The following is a 20,000-nucleotide window of genomic DNA, read 5'->3' as shown; positions in this document are numbered from 1 at the left end:
CAACGTGACCCAGATCGACCTGTTCTCCCTCGACATCGAGAACGCCGAAGTGGCCGTCTTGCAGTGGTTTCCGTTCGACAGGGTGCACGTCGAGGTCAGTACGTCGACGGCTCCAGCGTTGTTTACATATATATGTTTTCCATACAAAAATAATAGGGGATAAAGTGTCTTGTGCCCTACAATACAGTGATAATAACTGTACCCAATGACATTGATAATAAACTTACCATGTTACATACAGACAACATATGTATCCTGATACATGTAGATAACAGGCGTGCCTTGTCCCATGAAGTTAATAACATACCCCTTTACATATAAATGATAAACGTACCCCATTCCATATTATAACTGTGCCCAGTGTACATAGAGACAACATATACACAATTTACATTGTGATAAACTCTCCTCGACTCGACCCTCCAAAGAAACTGTTAGCACCTCGACTCCCTCGCAGGTGCTGGTGGTGGAGCACTGGACGTCGGGAGACCCAAAGGACAGCCGGGGCTTCGTGCGTCTGGTGGAGAGCAAGGGCTTCTCCTTCTACCGGAGGGACAACCACGACTACTTCTTTCTCCACCAGCGTCCGAGATGGGTCCTCGCGCGCCCCGGAGACGAGGGCGCTGTGGACAACCTGGAGCCTTATGAACCACTGAAAGCAGGGAGCAAATGATATTTCTGTTTATCTCTTTCTTTCATTTTGAATGTGATTAATTCTTTTTTTTTTTTCTTCATCTCTCTCTCTCTCTCTCTCTCTCTCTCTCTCTCTCTCTCTCTCTCTCTCTCTCTCTCTCTCTCTCTCTCTCTCTCTCTCTCTCGCGTGAAATTCTACCCTGTCTGGCGAACTTCTCGTCAGCGATAACCAAATAAAGGATGATATATCATTATCGCATCTATTTCATAACACGATATGAAAAAATAAATGTCTGAAACCGAAGTTCAGTGTTAGTTGTAATTCATCTGAAAATAACACTAATAGTACACTGATATCCATGTATATCATAGTTTGAAATTTTCCCATGTGGTTGATTAAAAGAACAGTTGGTGTTTGCCAGCTGGCTAAAATGAACAGGCGTGGATCTGCCCAAGTGGTTAAAATAGACAGTTGGTTAAAAGAACAGGCGGGAATTTGACTCGGTGGTTCAAAATAAACAGGGGCAGAGTCTTCCCTCTCAGTAGTGTTACCGGATATCAAGAGAAAAATATGTTATTTCCCTCCAGATTTATTGCCTGGTGATCGATTTTCAGATTATTTCACTCCTGACTTTTTTTTTTCCTTTCTTTTTTTGGCTTATTTCCAAAAAGTAGATCAAATCTCAAGAATGAAGGAAAGAGAGTACATGCATGTCATGATGAATTTGCGACAGTTCAAAGATGGTCTGCGATACTTTAGATAAAACTATGAACATTATTTCAAGGTAATATATCTTGTAGTTTGAGCTAAATGGGTACATTGAGGCGGATCGACACCGAGAGTGAAGCTTCGAGGCAAACAATGGCCTCGGTGTATTTTCAATAAAATAAACTGCTACGCCGCACGGCCAGTTTGATCGGTCGCCGGGCTTTTTTTTTTCTTTTACAGCTCCCATGCCCCCCCCCCCCCCCCCCCCCCGTGAGTTGTCAGACACCATGTACTGCAAATACTCTTCAATCCGGGAGATAGTCTGAAATACTGTTCACATTTTTCTTCATCGTCTCCCAGCTGTTGGATAAGATGATATGCACCAAACATTGTCCTTGATATGCACCAAACATTGCCGTAGACCCATTGCCTTCTCATTTACCATTTGGTGCTAGAGTCAGCATTAATATTTCTCCATCCTCCTCAAGAAACCACGGAGTACTGTCTTCCACGGCTGCAGCCACTGAGTCATAACACTTGCCTGAAAACAGATCCGGACGGCATCTTCTCCGGTGTGAATATTCACGTCGAAGGCATCTCTTCCAGTGTGAATATTCATGTCGAAGGCATCTTCTCCGGTGTGAATATTCACGTTGAAGGCATCTTTTCCAGTGTGAATATTCACGTTGAAGGCATCTTTTCCAATGTGAATATTCACGTTGAAGGCATCTTTTCCAGTGTGAATATTCACGTTGAAGGCATCTTCTCCAGTGTGAATATTCACGTCGAAGGCCTCTTTTCCAGTGTGAATATTCACGTTGAAGGCATCTTTTCCAGTGTGAATATTCACGTCGAAGGCCTCTTTTCCAGTGTGAATATTCACGTCGAAGGCCTCTTTTCCAATGTGAATATTCATGTCGAAGGCCTCTTTTCCAGTGTGAATATTCACGTTGAAGGCATCTTTTCCAGTGTGAATATTAACGTCGAAGGCATCTTCTCCAGTGTGAATATTCACGTCGAAGGCTTCTTCTCCAGTGTGAATATTCACGTCGAAGGCATCTTTTCCAGTGTGAATATTCACGTCGAAGGCCTCTTTTCCAGTGTGAATATTCACGTCGAAGGCATCTTTTCCAGTGTGAATATTCACGTCGAAGGCCTCTTTTCCAATGTGAATATTCATGTCGAAGGCATCTTTTCCAGTGTGAATATTCACGTCGAAGGCATCTTTTCCAATGTGAATATTCACGTTGAAGGCATCTTTTCCAATGTGAATATTCACGTCGAAGGCTTCTTTTCCAGTGTGAATATTCACGTCGAAGGCCTCTTTTCCAGTGTGAATATTCACGTCGAAGGCATCTTTTCCAGTGTGAATATTCACGTCGAAGGCCTCTTTTCCAGTGTGAATATTCACGTCGAAGGCATCTTTTCCAGTGTGAATATTCACGTCGAAGGCCTCTTCTCCAGTGTGAATATTCACGTCGAAGGCATCTTTTCCAGTGTGAATATTCACGTCGAAGGCATCTTTTCCAATGTGAATATTCACGTTGAAGGCATCTTTTCCAATGTGAATATTCACGTCGAAGGCTTCTTCTCCAGTGTGAATATTCACGTCGAAGGCATCTTTTCCAATGTGAATATTCACGTCGAAGGCCTCTTTTCCAGTGTGAATATTCACGTCGAAGGCATCTTCTCCGGTGTGAATATTCACGTTGAAGGCATCTTTTCCAATGTGAATATTCACGTCGAAGGCATCTTCTCCAGTGTGAATATTCCAGTAACAAGCAATAATCGTGTGCAACGATTGAGATTGGATTTTTTTTCTTTTTTTCTTTATCTTGTCCTTTGGTGAAACAAGGGTATTTCTTGGAGAGGGGGGGGTGGGATGGATGTGTATATATCTGGTTAACTGTCAACTCAGATAATACCCGGACGCTGAGAAAAATATAAGACATTTTTTTATTTTTTCAACTATAAAGCAAAATTCTGTGAAGACAAAATATGAATAAATAAATCTAAAACAGATAATATAAAAAAAATCAACATACATTTCAACTCATGAAAGACCTAACACGCAAACCACATCATTATAAACAGCAATAACATTCTATAACCACCACACACCACCCACACCATTGTTAATCCTGAAAGACACGCCCATACGCCCATAACAACGGGAGCTTCGCGGGAACAGAGGGCGAGGTATTCACTCTGTCAGGTCTTGAATTAGACTGATGGATTTCGGGAAAGACAAAATGCGCGTTGGGGTGTTTGCGTTGAGAGGGCAGTAAGGCGATGTTAGTATAACAGTTATTATTAATACTGTTATCATTATTATCATAATTACTTGTATTATCATAATTACTAGTATTATTATCATAATTACTATTATTATTATCATAATTACTAGTATTATTATCATAATTACTAGTAGTATTATCATAATTATTAGTATTATTATAATTACTAGTATTATTATCATAATTACTAGTACTATTTTAATCTTTACTGATATCATCGTCATCGTTATCCTCACCATCTTCATGCTGTGCATTCATGTTCGCGAATGTTGAGAATTCATGTTCGAGAATTTTGTGCAGTCATGTTTGCGAATTTCGTGCATTCGTTTTCGCGAATTTCGTGCATTCGTTTTCGCGAATTTCGTGCATTCGTTTTCGCGAATTTCGTGCATTCGTTTTCGCGAATTTCGTGCATTCGTTTTCGCGAATGTTGTGTATTCATATTCGTGAATGTTGTGTATTCATATTCGTGAATGTTGTGTATTCATATTCACGATGTTTTGTGGATTCATGTTCGCGAATGTTGTGTATTCATATTCGCGAAAGTTGTGCATTCATGTTTGCGAAAGTTGTGAACTCCTGGTGAAGAATACCCATTCTCCCACCACGTGGGCTTCCTATACAGCTCCGATAATATATGTCCATCGGAATATAGGCCTACATCTCATACCCGACCGCAGAAATAACCGTATTTGACCTCACTCGTCCCTTTCTGACCTGACCTATGACCTGACCTCTCAAGGGTCCACTTGCAGGTTTTCCCTTATTTTCACTTAGTGTCAAATTCTAGGAGAGGAAACGGAGAACCCTCTCCTTTAGTGGCAAAGTTAAAATGAAAAAAAAAATAGATGAATGTCAGCCGCCATACGATGTAGTTTCTATTTTATCATTCATCATTTTTGTTTCTGTTTTGCTTTCTTCTAGACGTGAATGGACTGTGTTAGACTGCAGCTGTAGATATATAATTTATAAGTATGTAATCCCTTCATCCTCGACGGGCGATTTGCATAGCCAAATGGGTTTAGGGGCAGTGAATGACTGAGTGAGTCGGGGTGTGAGTTTGGGTTTGGTTTGTGTGGCCGGGGATGGGGAGGGAGGGGGGGCGTGTGTGTGTGTGTAGTGGATATATATGTATCATATACATATATATCATATACATATATATCATATACATATATATATATATCATATACATATATATATATCATATACATATATATATATCATATACATATATATATATCATATACATATATATATATATATATATATTATACATATATATATTATACATATATATATCATATACATACATATATATATATATCATATACATATATATCATATACATATATATCATATACATATATATATATATATCATATACATATATATATCATATACAAATATATATATATCATATACATATATATACATATATATATCATATACATATATATATACATATATATATCATATACATATATATATATCATATACATATATATATCATATACATATATATATCATATACATATATATATCATATACATATATATATCATATACATATATATATCATATATATAAATATCATATACATATATATATATATCATACACACACACACACACACACACATATATATATATATATCATATACATATATATATAACATATATATATCATATACATATATATATCATACATATATATATATATATATATATATATCATATACACATATATATATATCATATACATATATATATATCATATACATTACATATGTACATATATATATCATATACATATATATATGTCATATACATTACATATATACATATATATATCATATATATCATATATATCATATACATATATATATCATATACATATATATATATATATCATATACATATATATCATATACATATATATATATATATATATCATATACATATATATCATATACATATATATCATATACATATATATATCATATACAAATATATATATATCATATACATATATATACATATATATATATCATATACATATATATATACATATATACACATATATATATCATATACATATATATATATATCATATACATATATATATCATATATATAAATATCATATACATATATATATATCATACACACACACACACACACACACACACACACACACATATATATATATATATATATATATATATATATACCATATACATATATATATAACATATATATATATCATATACATATATATATATATATATATATAGCATACATATATATATATCATATACACATATATATATATCATATACATATATATATATATCATATACATTACATATATACATATATATATATCATATACATATATATGTCATATACATTACATATATACATATATATATATCATATACATATATATATCATATACATATATATATCATATACATATATATATATCATATACATTACATATATACATATATATATCATATACATTACATATATACATATATATATCATATACATATATATATACACATCATATACATATATATATACACATCATATACATATATATATAATATACATATATATATATACATCATATACATATATATATATATATATATAATATACATATATATATGTAATATACATATATATATATATCATATACATTATATTTATACACATATATATCATATATATATCTATATATATATTATATCATATATATATTATATATATCATATATATATCATATAAATATATTATATATATCATATACATATATATATATCATATACATATATATTATATACATATATATATATATATATATCATATACATATATATTATATACATATATATATATATATATATATATATATATAAATGTGTTTGTATATACATGTGTACAGATCCACATGCGTGTATATAAGTATATATATGTGTGTGTATATATTATATATAATATATATATACATACATATGATATATATCATACATATTCATATATAGACACATACAATATTTGTATATGTATATATACGTATACATATGCATATATAGACATATATATATATATATATATATATATATGCATATGTGTGTGCGTATGTGTATATATATATATGTATACATACATACTTTTATTTATATATATACTTATATATGTGTGTATATATGTATATATACATGAATGGTGAAAACACTACCGTGTTGATACTTTGGTAGAAATCTAGTTTTACATTGTGGGTTTTTCTACCGTATATAGACATATAATTATATAGGCCTATATACATGTGTATGTGTGTGTGTGTATGTGTGCATGTGTGTGTGTGTATATATGCGTGTGTAAACAATACATAGCAAGGCTCTCACCTCTGTCCCCAGCAGCAACCCCTTATCCTTGGGCGGACGCAGGTGCACGCATAGCTTTCTCTTATCGCACGTAAGCATACGCCCTTGGGGAGAGCCGCTGCATGGAAGGGCAAAGAGAAAGAGAGAGAGAGAGAGAGAGAGAGAGAGAGACACGGCAAGGGTTACACCTAAATTACAACTTTATAGCTCTGGTCATAGCTTAAAAATGCTCCTACAGTAGTTCATTTTTCAAAAAAGAAAGCTATATGAAGGCCCTGAAACACACCTACACACATATATATATCTATATATATATATATATTTGTTTGTATCTATATATATACATACATCATCATCAACTACGGATAGATAAACTGTCTATGTCCTGCGCTGTTCGTTCTAATTCCACTATTGTGAGGCCGCACATGGTTTTCATGTGGTCCACTTAGTCGAGTCTTCGGTCGTCCTCGACCTCTCCTTCCCACTACCATGCCAAGGAGCAGTCTTTTCAAGGCTTTCGTGGCGCAGAACATCCCCAAGGAAGGACAACTGGCGTCTGTAGATACGTTAAAGAAGACGGTCTTCACAGCCTATTTTCTGTAGGACTTCTTCATTTGTTTTATTTGCAGTCCAGCTGATTCGAAGAAGACGACGATAGCACCTGAGCTCAAAGCTATCGAGCCGCTTGTCTGTAAACCAAGGGAGTTTAGGAGTGTTTTCTTTGTTTGGAGGCAGATACTTCTGTCTTTCTAGATGCTTGTGAGAGCGATCGTTGCGCTTTTTGCACTACCGATACGTCTTCTTACCTCTCTGGAGTCATCATAGTTGTTGGTCAACGTTGCTCCTAAGTAGTCAAATTCGGTGACATTTTCAACTGATTCATCGTTGACTCTAATGTGCGTGTTATCAATTTAATTATCGTTTCTTTTGATTTTCATAACTTCAGTCTTCTTTGCGTGAAGGTAGAGTCCACAGCGCTCTTTCAGTTTTTACTCCGATGACAAGCTCTTGAAGTCCGGTTATGCTTGACGCGATGAGAGCAATGTCATCGGCGTAGCGGAGATTTGTGACATTGTGTCCGGCAACTTTAACTTCTCCTTCGAACTCGTGGAGTGCTCTTCCTATGGTAGTCTCGGAGTATATGTTATAAAAGGTGAGGGGACAAAATGCACCCTTGTCGGACACCTTGTCCAATCTCAAACTTATATGTTGGTCCATAGGATGTTCTCACTGTCGACTTCTGTTGATCGTACATGGACTTTAACAAGAGAAGGATGTGAGGAGGGAACCCCATGTCATGCATGGTATTCCAAAATGCATTATGGTCTATCGTATCGAAAGCTTTAATGTAGTCAATAAAGCATAGAAACATACATATATGTTTATATATACACACATGTGTCTATATATGTATATATATAAACATATATGTATATACACATATATATATAAACAAGTATATGTATATACATATATATATAAACATATATGTATATACACATATATATATAAACAAGTATATGTATATACATATATATAAACTTGTATATGTATATACATATATATGTGTATATGTCTATACATATATGTGTATTTGTCTATACATATATATATATATAAACATGTATATGTCTATACATATATGTGTATATCTCTATAAATATATATATATAAACATGTATATGTCTATACATATATAAACATGTCTATACATATATATAAACATGTCTATACATATATATATATATATATATATATATATATAAACATGTCTATACATATATATATAAACATATGTCTATACATATATATAAACATATGTATATACATATATGTGTATATATGTATATTCATGTATATGTGTATATGTACACACACACACACACACACATATATGTGTGTGTGTGTATAAGCTTTATCCCTCCAACCCTCGTTCATTGTTCGTGGGGCCCTAGGATACGGAGGCCGAGGTCCACTGTTGGGAATCATCCCCGCCTTGGACCTTAGCCCTTGTCTCAACTAATTCCCCACGGTCTTTTCTTCTTCCCCTTTCCTTTTCTTTCCCTTCACCTCCTTTTGTCCGATTATCTTAATCGTTAACTCAGTTTTACCTTTTTTTCGCCACAATGTCTTAGTCATAATGCCGGACGACTTTTGATGTCTAGCATGGTTGTTTTAACCAATAACCATTATATGTGTAGTGTTTATATGTATACATCTCTCTCTCTCTCTCTCTCTCTCTCTCTCTATATATATATATATATATATATATATATATATATATCTGTATATGTGTCTACACACACACACACACACACACACACACACACACAGACATATATATATATATATATATATATATATATATATATATATATATATATATATATATATATACAGATACATTCATACACAGAAAGCACAACGGCAGATATTATTGTCCCTTAACTTTCCTTCAGATACACCTTTTTTGTTAGCTTCTCACTTGACGTGCTTAAAAACAAACCGCATCCACTTTCCTCGAAGCCGAAGGCAACGCGACGCACATACGAACACACATACACATCCTGGGCGCCGGTACTATTTTTAGCAACAGGAAAACACATATATTCTTTATTTCTTGGGGTCATCATCCTCTTTCCCCGTTGTGCTCAGTCACTACTTGCTGTCCTGTTGAAGTTTACTGTGCAAGCGTTATGCGATTTAAAACAACAGAAAAATAAAAAAAAAACGCGGCCAGAGGATTTTGAATAGAGATAGAGAGATCAGTCAGCTGATTCTGCGTATGAGAAATAGTTCGAAACCGGTGTGAACAGTTTATTTATAACACATTAATGACGAGAGTGCGAAAGAAAAAATGGAAGAATGTCCTTCGACTGTTACAGGGATATTACTGAGCCTCTAAATAGTCGACGACCATCTTCCCTATTTACAAAATAATCTACAAAAAAAATATTTACAAAATAACCTTCTTCTAAAAATAAATGAAAAGGAAAATAATAAGGATGAGATAATTACCGGCAATGGGACTGTTGCAATTGCCAAAGGAAGACTAAAACGTAGAAGGATAATTAGCAAAATAACTGCCAGGTGGCAACACCGTTCTTTCACGGACAATCTTCCCTCTGCCTCTCGCTTTTTTAACCGTTATTATCTTCCTCTTCTCTTCCCCATTCTTCGCTGCATGAAAGGCGGGAGGGGACGAGCATTATGGCGTCCTGCCGTCATGCTCGTGGCATTGCTCTATGTCACCTTCGATTTGATCTACGGGAATTATGACGTTCCGGAGAGGAACGATGACGTCACGCGACTGGAGAGAGACGATGACGTCACGCAGCTGGGCAGGAGCGATGACGTCATACCGCGCGGTGTTGCCATTCCGACCCGCCGGCTTTTGCCACAACGAGGCAAGTGTCGTTCCTTTAACAATTCGATCGTTTGCCTTAGCTCACTTGTTTGCAGGTCCTTTAATACCCTTTCATACAATATATACCCTGTATTCTATTGTATGACGTGTAGGGTGAAGGGAGTTAAGTCATACCGGTGTTTCATTAAGCAGACAAAAAGTGATTTATTTCCCTATACGAGTTTAGTTGCAGATGCAGAAAGGCAAAGGAAATTAATTATTAACTATTGTGTTGCAAATGAAAGACAGACCACGTAAAACCTCTCGCTTTAGTCAGCCTCTTAGCATTCATTCACGGAAGGTCATTTACATAGAGGAATATGTAGAAGAATAAATTGAACGTGTAAAAATATATATATATATATGTAATTGTGAAACTGTTACGTAGAAAAAAAATGAGTAAATATATTAACCTAATTATCACAGAGAAAGGATATATTAGTATATATACTTTTAAAATAAAATAATTCTTTAATGAATATAACTGAACCCCGAATAAATATAAAGAAAATGTATATATATATTTTTTTCCTCAATTATAAATAGACATAAATAAAACCGTGTTAAATACAAAATCAATTATACAACCAAACAATCACACAAAAAAAAAAACAATACACAAGCGATTAACGAACAGGATTATGAACAATTAACTAAATTATCCCGCCTCTCTCCACAGCAGTCACGGGCCAAGATCTCGGACTCCGGAAGGCTTCATCTCAAGCCCAGAAGCTCCTCCTTGAAAGACCTCTGGAGGCCGAAGACCCTCGAGTTATAACTTGGATTCGGGAGGAACACTTGCACCAGCCTTCCTCTCTGCCTTATTACCTTGAAATAGGCAAGAACGTCGACTTTACCAAGTTAGAATACTGGCAGAGAGTTCACGAGGGAATTATGCAAATGATGGATGGGAAGGTAAGTTTACGGGAGGGGGAGGGAGGGAGGGAGGGAGGGAGGAGGGAGAAGAGAGAGAGATTGAGGTAGGAAGGAGGGGTAGAGGAGAGAGGGGGGTTAGGGGGGGAGGGGGAGAGAAGAGAGAGGGGTGTGTTAGGGGGGTTAGGGAGAGGAGAGAGAGGGGGGTTCGGGAGGAGGGGGAGAGGAGAGAGAGGGGGAGGAGGAAGGAAGGAGAAGAGAGAAGATTGAGGTAGAGAGGAGGGGGAGAGAGGGAGAAGAGATAGATTAAAAAAGAGGGAGATGGGGTTTGGGAGGAGAGGGGAGAGGGGGAGGGAGAAGAGAGAGAGATTGGCCTAGGGAGGAGGGGGAGAAAGAGAGGGGAGTTAGTGCACGGGAAGAGTGTGGGAGAGATATTGGGGAAGGGGAAATGGAGATGCTGGCGCGGGAGAAAATTAAACTAAAATCCCGTGTCTGTCAATTAATCCACATTAACCCAAAAGCCACGTTACAGCGACGGTTTCTCGCATAAGTGTACAGAAGAACCCTAACCAGGAGTTTCTTGCGATCGCTTGCTTCAACTAGCAGGAGTTCTTTCATTTCTTGGATTTCTTGAAGTGTGTGTACCCCCGAAGAAAAGGCCTCTTGTTTCTTGTGTATTTTGAGTTTCATATAACCAATAAAATCGCTTGAATCAGAGTCAAGGAAAATGTCCGAGAAAAGAAAAGAATGATTGTCACTCATCGCCAGTACGGTGGTTTGTTTACACTCGTGGAGGCTGGCAGCTTTGGGTCGTTATCTATTGGAGTCTTTGGGTACTTTTCTGAGTCCGCCGTACTTTCGATATACTTGCAAATATTCTTGTTTTTTCGTGGAGTGTGTGCACCCGCGAAGAAAGGCCTTATGTGTTTCCAGTGATACGAAAACCTTCAACCCCTCTCGGTGAAGTAAAACGCTTCTGGCCACACTACCAGTCTATCAAGTCGAACCTTCTTCGTAAGGTATGTTGTAGCAAATCCCTTATTTGAACTGGTACAGAAATTACCTGTTGGACTAAAATCGCTTCTTTCCCGCCCCTCGCAGCGCGGCGGGTTCTTCCTGGAGGCGGGGGCGCTGGACGGCTACTACCAGTCCAACACGTTCTTCCTGGAGCGGGACTTGGGCTGGACCGGCCTCCTGGTGGAGCCCAACCCCGTGTTCTTCGAGGCGCTCCTCGCGCGCCACAGGAGGGCCTGGGCCACGGACCTCTGCCTCGGGACCAAGCCTCATGCTTATAAGGTAGAACTAATAAGATGAGCGGTGAAGGACTTAGTTCTTTCTTCTTCTGTTTGTGTGTGTGGGGGTGGGGGGTGTATACTGTGTATACCTTATGGAATACATACGTACATCCATACACATAATCTTACACATTCCCAAAGGTTATGAATGAGAATGAATATTTTCACAATACAAGAGATGTATTTGACCGGAAATAAATCTGTTTATTGTGTGTGTTTATGACGTATTATATAAGTAGTCAAAGCACAAGGGAGCGACATACTAAACAGAAGAACAATAATGCCACAACAATAACTCTCATCCCTGTCAATGAAAATGTCCCTTCCCTGTCGACATAATTTAATTCCAAACAATTCCAGACAAAACTGAAAAACCTTCTTACCCGACAGACAGAATTTTGGGTCCACACAGGCCCTGACCCTGAGCAGAGTCTCATAGCCGCGTCTCGAAGTGGTCTGCTGAAGGAACACCTGGAAAATTACGTGAGTATTTTGTTCGCGGATGAGTCTATAGCTTCAGACTTTTAACGAAGTGCTTCTACGCCTTTTAAGTTTGAATACATAGCCTTTGCCTTTTGCACTGATAGTTCTCCAGGAGAGAGAGAGAAAGAGAGAGAGAGAGAGATAGAGAGATTGAGAGAGAGAGAGAGAGAAGAAAGAGAGAGAGAGAGAGAGAGAGAGAGAGAGTGAGTGAGAGAGAGAGAGAGAGAGAGAGAGAGAGAGATGAAAAGACACCGATACATACAGACAGAAGACGACATAATGATATGAGAATATATACATAAAAGAACCCGTGTGTCCAAAATAGGAATGACTTCCCTTCCCTTTCCTCCCATCAAAGGAAAAGGGAGGACTCGACAGCGGATCCGTGGTGGAGGTCAACTGCGTGCCGGCCATTAGCATCCTCTCCGCCCTCAACGTGACCCAGGTCGACCTGTTTTCCCTCGACATCGAGAACGCCGAAGTGGCCGTCTTGCAGTGGTTTCCGTTCGACAGGGTGCACGTCGAGGTCAGTACGTCGACGGCTCCTGATTATAACTATTTGTTTATACTGCTGAGCGTGTTTCTAAGCTCAGATTACGAAGACTTTGCCCTGTGTCGTGTGATATATAGATTATGTATATGCTCTACGATATAGATTACACATGTGCTCTATCATATGGATTATACATGTACACTATTATATAGATATATATGTGCTCTATCATATAAATTATTCATGCACCCGATCATATAGATTATACATGTCCTCTTATCAAAAGCATTACACATCTACCCTATCATAAAGCTTAAAAATATGCACTATCATGTGTATGATAAACGTGGTCCATTACATATAAATGATAAATAGAATACGTTAAGACATTGTAATAGATTGCCCAAAGCCCCGAGGAATTGTTAGCACCTCGACTCCCTCGCAGGTGCTGGTGGTGGAGCACTGGACGTCGGGAGACCCAGAGGACAGCCGGGCCTTCGTGCGTCTGGTGGAGAGCAAGGGCTTCTCCTTCTACCGGAGGGACAACCACGACTACTTCTTCCTCCACCAGCGTCCGAGATGGGTCCTCGCGCGCCCCGGAGACGAGGGTGCTGTCGATAACCTGGAGCCGTACAAGCCGATCGTGAAGGCGCTTTGAGACGCCTTTTTCTTCTAATTTCTTACTGTACGTTTTTTTTTTTTTTTTTTTTTTTTTTTAATATAGATATGGGATAAAAGTATGCGTGCGTTAATTGTGTATTTGTTACTTTGATGACAGAACATTATTTCGATTCTTAGAAATAATACATGATGCGGGAGGGGGGGGGGGGGATTCCACAAAGATTTTGCATTGTTGTGTTGTACTTAGAAAGATTATCTCATCTGCTGTGTGTAAATATAAGTGTAAAAAACAAATAAATTGTTTGCCTCTAACATTATAGATATATCTCTCTCTCCTTTTCGCAAACACAAAATCCATGAAACTAGAAAAAAAAGTCATGTCATGTTACAGTAGTCAAGACAAGCAGATTCGAATCTAGATATGAAATGTGCATACGAGATAAGGGTATGCATATGAACATACATGTTTTATCAGAGTGAATGTCTATTAAAATCATCAGGTAATCATAAAACTAATCTCTTGGCCAGAATCACGCTCGATATTTCGTCAAACCGATCTATAAACTAACATGGCGCATAGAGGCAGAAATTAAAACTAATTAAATTATGACAGTCTGTCAGCTACCAGAATGCGCGCGCACTCACACACACATACACACATAAATACACAAACATATATATTAAAGGGGGGAGGAGGGGGAGGAATCCTTAGTTTAAGGATGGGAAGGAAAGCTAAGGGAAGCTAGCTACCTGAAAGTGAAGGAAGAATTAGATAAAATTAGGGGGGCGATACCCCTTGCATGGTGTTTTCTTTGTTGCAGATGGTCGGGAGTGTGGCTTTATTTTTCTTTAATTGAAGCCAGGCTGGGTTGGAGGAGACACCTTTATTTATTAAAAAGTTTATTGATTAAAAAGTCTAAAAGAGAGAGAGAAAAACAAAGGGAACATAGGGATAATATGGTAATAAGAGAACATGACAATAAACATGGGAACATAAAGTAAATGAGGAAGGATGAACACGGTAACAGAGGAGTTGGAAAGTAAGTGAGGAAGGATGATGTGAAGAGGAACAAAGGAATATGAAGATATAACGAGGAAAGATGGTGGGACAAGAACAAATAGAACAGGGTAGATGATGGTGGAACAAGGACACATGAGAAATAATGAGAAATAAAGTAATGAGGAAAGTTGATGGTAAAGCAAGAACGAAGGAATGTGAAAAATAAAATAGGGAAGATGATGGTGAAACAAGAACAAGTAACTTTTTTTTTCGCCTGCCAAGGATTATCATAGCAGATGTGATCCCACTATGATAGCCTGTTGCAGGTGAGACCCTCGCCTGCCTCCCTTCCAGCTCCTAGGAGCTGAGAGCGAGGTTCAGTGAGTCACTCTTTTGTTTAATTAAACGAGAATTGTGGTAAAAAGAACATATGAATTTAAACAAGAAACGAAAACAAAACCTTTTTTTTCTCGCCTACAAAAGATTAATATAGCAGGTGTGATCCCGCTGTGATAGCCTGTTGCAGGTGAGACCCTCGTATGCCTCCCTTCCAGCTCCTAGGAGCTGAGAGCGAGGTTCAGTGAGTCACTCTTTTGTTTATTTAGGAGAGAATAAAAGGAACATAAGGATAAAATGTGTTGAGTGTGATCTATCTGTTTTAGGAGGGGAGACATCCACTACTCTGTGAGCACACGTGATGGGCGGTGCTCACCGGGCAGAGCACCCCCCCCCCCCCCCCCTGCAGACTGTCAACAAACAAAAGCCTTGGCAACATTAGAAGACATTAAAAACATTGAACATTAAACAGTTGATGTGTGTCCAGCGCATAACTCGTTAAGGTTGTATGAGAATGTGGTGGTGTATGATGTGATAACATGATGCAGTGATGTGATGTGGTAATGATGTGAGTGTGAGGCATGAAGTCTTCTGTTGCGCATAAGCGGCGGAAGACGGCTAAGGTGATGGCATTGTAATGATTTTTTGCGTTGAACTCATCCTCCGGACCGAGCACGACACCAACAAAAACAAACTAACACAACACACGCTGTGAGCGGTCAGGAGGCTTTTTCCTCGCCTAAGTGATTTATGCGCTGGCTTATAAGAAAAAAGAAAAAAGACACGAAGTGGTTTACATACAAAAAATATCAAGAAACATATATAAATGAGAGCTTCCTGTGGGGGTGGGAAACATCCTTCGACCTGCGACCACGTATGCGTGCAGATCGGAGGCCTTTCCCCCAACAATACATTTAGCTCGCATAGAGAGGTTCTGGGGGATCTACATGTATGAGTGGGAGTGTCCTGGGCCACCACGGGTGATTTGTTTGTGTGTTTGTCTATGATGTCGTCGTAGCTTGTATTGTTTATGTGTTGTATGCGGTCTCAGGTTCGTTTGCTTTGTGTGTGTATGCTTATATTCAGTGGCTCTATGTTGTGTGTTTGGTGTAGTGATTGTGCGGTAATTATGTATCATATTCTGTCTTGTATAGTGGTGTTGTTTATCCAGTATAGTGCTTTGTTCTGTATGGATTGCATCTCAAGTTTTTGTGATTTTGAGAGTTTGTAGAGTTTGAGTTTGGTGGGTGTTGTGCAGTATGAGAAGCGTTTGAGTTTTTTGAGAGCTGTGCTTGCTTGTTTTATTCGGTGTTGTGCGTGTGTGTGAATACCGTTTCTGCTGAAGTGTAAGCCTAGCATGTTTCCTGTGGTTGCGTAGGGTATGTCTGTGTTATTTATTGTGGGTGGAGGTGGGTTGCGTCTTGCCACTGGTATGACTGTGAATTTGTTTGTGTTTGTTTGTATTTTCCATTTGTTTTCGTAGGTGTTGATCGTGTTTATGGCTGTTTGTGTGGCTGCTTTCATGATGTTTTTGGATTTGGAGGGGTGTGATATGATTTGTGTGATGTCGTCTGCATATGCGATGTAATTGCTGTAGGGTGCTGGGGGTGATAGGTTGGCAGTGTAGAGGATGTAGAGTGGTGGTGAGAGGACGCTGCCCTGTGGAACTCCACTCCTGAGGTGGATGAAAATGCCTTGGTAAGAACCAAGGCGAATGGAGGCTGTTTTGATTAAGAGGCGTGTGAAGTGTGGAGGCAGTTGTAGTTGTGTTATTTTGTATTTGAGGCCGTCATGCCAGACCTTTTCAAAGGCCTTGGTGACGTCTCGGAGTATAACGTTGGTTTGGTGCTTGTTTGCGAGACTGAGAGCGATCTCAAAAGCGAGGGCGAATGCGCTCCCAGTCCCCTTGTGTGGGCAAAAGCCATGTTGCCTAGGGTTGTGTATGTTGTTGTATTCAAGATGTGTTTTAAGTCTGTGTGTGATAATCCTCTCAAGCAACTTCCCGGGAACTTCCAGCAGTGACTTGGGCAGGAAGCTGGTCACCTCGTGAGGTGGCTTCCCTGGTTAAGGGATGAGGATGAGTGATGCTTGTTTGAACTTGGTGGGAAAGTGTCCTGTTGCCAGGGCAGCGTTGAAGATGTGTCGCAGTCTGGTGAGCATGATGGGTGGAAGGTGTTACATGATAAGTTTATTGATGTTGCTGGCTCCTGGTGTTGTGTTTTGTGATCGTGTGTGTGCATGTCTCATGTCTTCTGGTGTGATGGGGTGTGATAGGGGGTTGTCTGGTGTGAGTGTGTTGAGTGATATTGTTTGTGATGGGAGAGTCAGGTGTGTCTGGGTCAAATGTTGCGTTTTCAGCAGGGGAGATTTGGAAGTTCTGTTGCCAGAACTCCCTGTGGACTGCTTCCATCTCCTCTGCCGTGTCTATCTTTTGTCTGTTGGTGTTGTATATGTATGTGATCGTCTGTCTGATCGATCCTATGAGTCTCCTGTGTTTCATCCAGAAGACCTTAGGATCTTTTATGTTGTTGCATAGTTCTCTTGTGAGTGTTTCCCATTGTTGGTTGCTCATGTGTTTTGTTTCGTTGGTGAGTTGTATTTGAATTTCTCTGTGTCGTGTGCGTAATTCTGTGTTCCATCCCTGTGTTTCAGCAAGGTCCCGAAGGTGTCTGTATAGTGTTTCTCTGTAGTGTACAAGTGTTTTGAATGTTGTTTTAGGAATGTTTGCCTCCCGGGCAGTCTGTATGTCTTCGTACCACTGGTTAAGGTGGTGGCCTATGGTGTGTGTGGGTTGCCCCTGGGAAGAGTTAGCTAACTGGGCTAACCCTTCCCAGTTAGCATGTTTAAGGTTCTCTCGGGGTGGTGTAGGTATCATGATTGGGTTGGTGGAGAGTGTGAGTATCACGGGGAGGTGATCACTGGATGTGACATCGTCTGTGGTTATGTGGTAGTTTAGGTTTGCTTGTGTGTTGTCTGGTGTGGTGGAGCTGTTGGCACGTATGAATGTGGGGGCGTCTGCCGTCGGAGATGAGTGAGGCAAGGCCTCGTCCGACTGTGGTGTGCGTTGAAGTTTCCCATTATGTATGTTGGTTTTCGGTGTCGCAGGAGCTGGAAGAGGTCGGGTTGGTTTATGTAAGGTCTGCGTGGGGGGATGTAGGTGGTGGCGATGATAATGGGTCCATGAGGGGTGTTTATTTCAATGGCCATGAGTTCTGAGGTGAAAGTGTCTAGTATTTTGTGTTTGATGTGTTGTTTGACAGCAATGGCAATACCATCATTGATCTCGTTTGTTTTGTTGGATGTGTATGTGCTGTAGTTGTATATTTTTACTGTTTGTGGGTGTTTGAGTGAGTGTGAGATTATGAGTATGATATCAGGGTCGTGTTGTCTGTACTGGTTGCAGAGTTCTTGTCTTCGTCTGTATGTCCATGTGTGTACATTATGTTGAATGATCGTGAGGCGTGAGTGTAATGTGTTGTGTGTTGCAGCCATGGTGTTGCTTGGATGTGTCGTACCAGCCATTCTGTAGGTGTTCGAAGTTTAGTTGTTTGAGTTTTTCGATTATGTCTGGCTGGATGAAGATGTTTCCTTCATGTAAATGATTTTTTGTTCGTGAATGCGGTTCTGGTATGTGGTATTTATGTATATCCATCTGATTGTACCGCGTTGTATTTCGTGTGCCAGTTATTGTCTGTTTAGGTGTTTGTATCGTGAGGGCTCCGTGGCAAAGAGGCGGATGCCGTATGTTTTTGGATTGAGGTCGTAACCGTCCCTATGGCGAAGGGACTGATCATCGACTCAGAGTCTGTAAGATCGTCTGTGTGTTTGCGGTGTACATGTGTTGTTTTGGGCTTGACTGATTGTGTTTGCTGTGGTTTTGGGCGTTGTGTATGTGGTCGTGCAGGCGATTGTGTGGGAATTGGTGTAGGGTTTGGTGTTGGTGCTGATGGTGGTTTCCTTTGTGGTTCGGTAAAGAGTTTGGTCTCTGGCTCGTCCTGTGGGCCGAGATCCGGTTGTGGGTGGTGGGGGTTATGGGGTGAGATTGTGGTTTGTGTGAGTATGGTTTCTGTTGTAGTGTTTATTGTGTTTGGTTGGAGAACTTTGAAGATCCCCCAGGAATCCCCGTCCCCAAGGTCAAGATCAGGTAATTTATTTATCTCTAAGACTTTTTTAACATGGTGTCTAAAACCAAGTCCTGGCTCCATGATATTTTGGAGGTAGGCATGTATCAATGCCGTCATGATGTCTACAGAGAGGTCATCAGGTAGCTGCAAGGTTATTTGTGGTTCTTTTTTGTCTTTTTCTTTGTCTTCCTTTATTTCTTTAATTAGGGATTTTATCCATGCATTCTGGGTAGCAGCTATTGTTTGTTTAGCCGTTTGCTCGGCTACTCTTTTGATTGGAATATCTTTCTTTTCTTCTTCCTTTTTAGCTTTCTCTTCCCTTGTCTGTTTCATGGC

The 20,000-nt window shown here is 38.9% G+C and overlaps 2 protein-coding genes across 2 annotated transcripts in view; both read left to right on the top strand.

Moving 5' to 3' along the window:
- The window catches only part of LOC125037006, a 33,972-nt gene extending 33,206 nt beyond the window's left edge, over window positions 1-766 (top strand). The window contains exons 7-8 of the mRNA XM_047629968.1: window positions 1-94; window positions 458-766. The exon at window positions 1-94 is cut by the window's left edge and continues 74 nt beyond it. Coding sequence (XP_047485924.1) covers window positions 1-94; window positions 458-673 — 310 coding nt within the window. The 3' untranslated portion in view covers window positions 674-766. The remainder of the gene's footprint in view (window positions 95-457) is intronic.
- A 9,493-nt stretch (window positions 767-10,259) lies between these two features.
- On the top strand, window positions 10,260-14,274 carry LOC125037005. The gene is made up of 6 exons (XM_047629967.1): window positions 10,260-10,440; window positions 11,119-11,354; window positions 12,414-12,608; window positions 12,998-13,090; window positions 13,449-13,616; window positions 14,029-14,274. The coding sequence occupies exons 1-6, from the start codon at window positions 10,260-10,262 to the stop codon at window positions 14,239-14,241; spliced, it is 1,086 nt and encodes a 361-aa protein (XP_047485923.1). The 3' UTR covers window positions 14,242-14,274.
- The last annotated feature ends 5,726 nt before the right edge of the window (window positions 14,275-20,000 follow it).

The sequence above is a fragment of the Penaeus chinensis genome, chromosome 22 (genome assembly GCF_019202785.1).
Source record: "Penaeus chinensis breed Huanghai No. 1 chromosome 22, ASM1920278v2, whole genome shotgun sequence".
Lineage (NCBI taxonomy): Eukaryota > Metazoa > Arthropoda > Malacostraca > Decapoda > Penaeidae > Penaeus > Penaeus chinensis.
The sequence above is the reverse complement of the archived record's forward strand: the minus strand, read 5'-3'. Positions and strand labels throughout refer to the sequence as shown.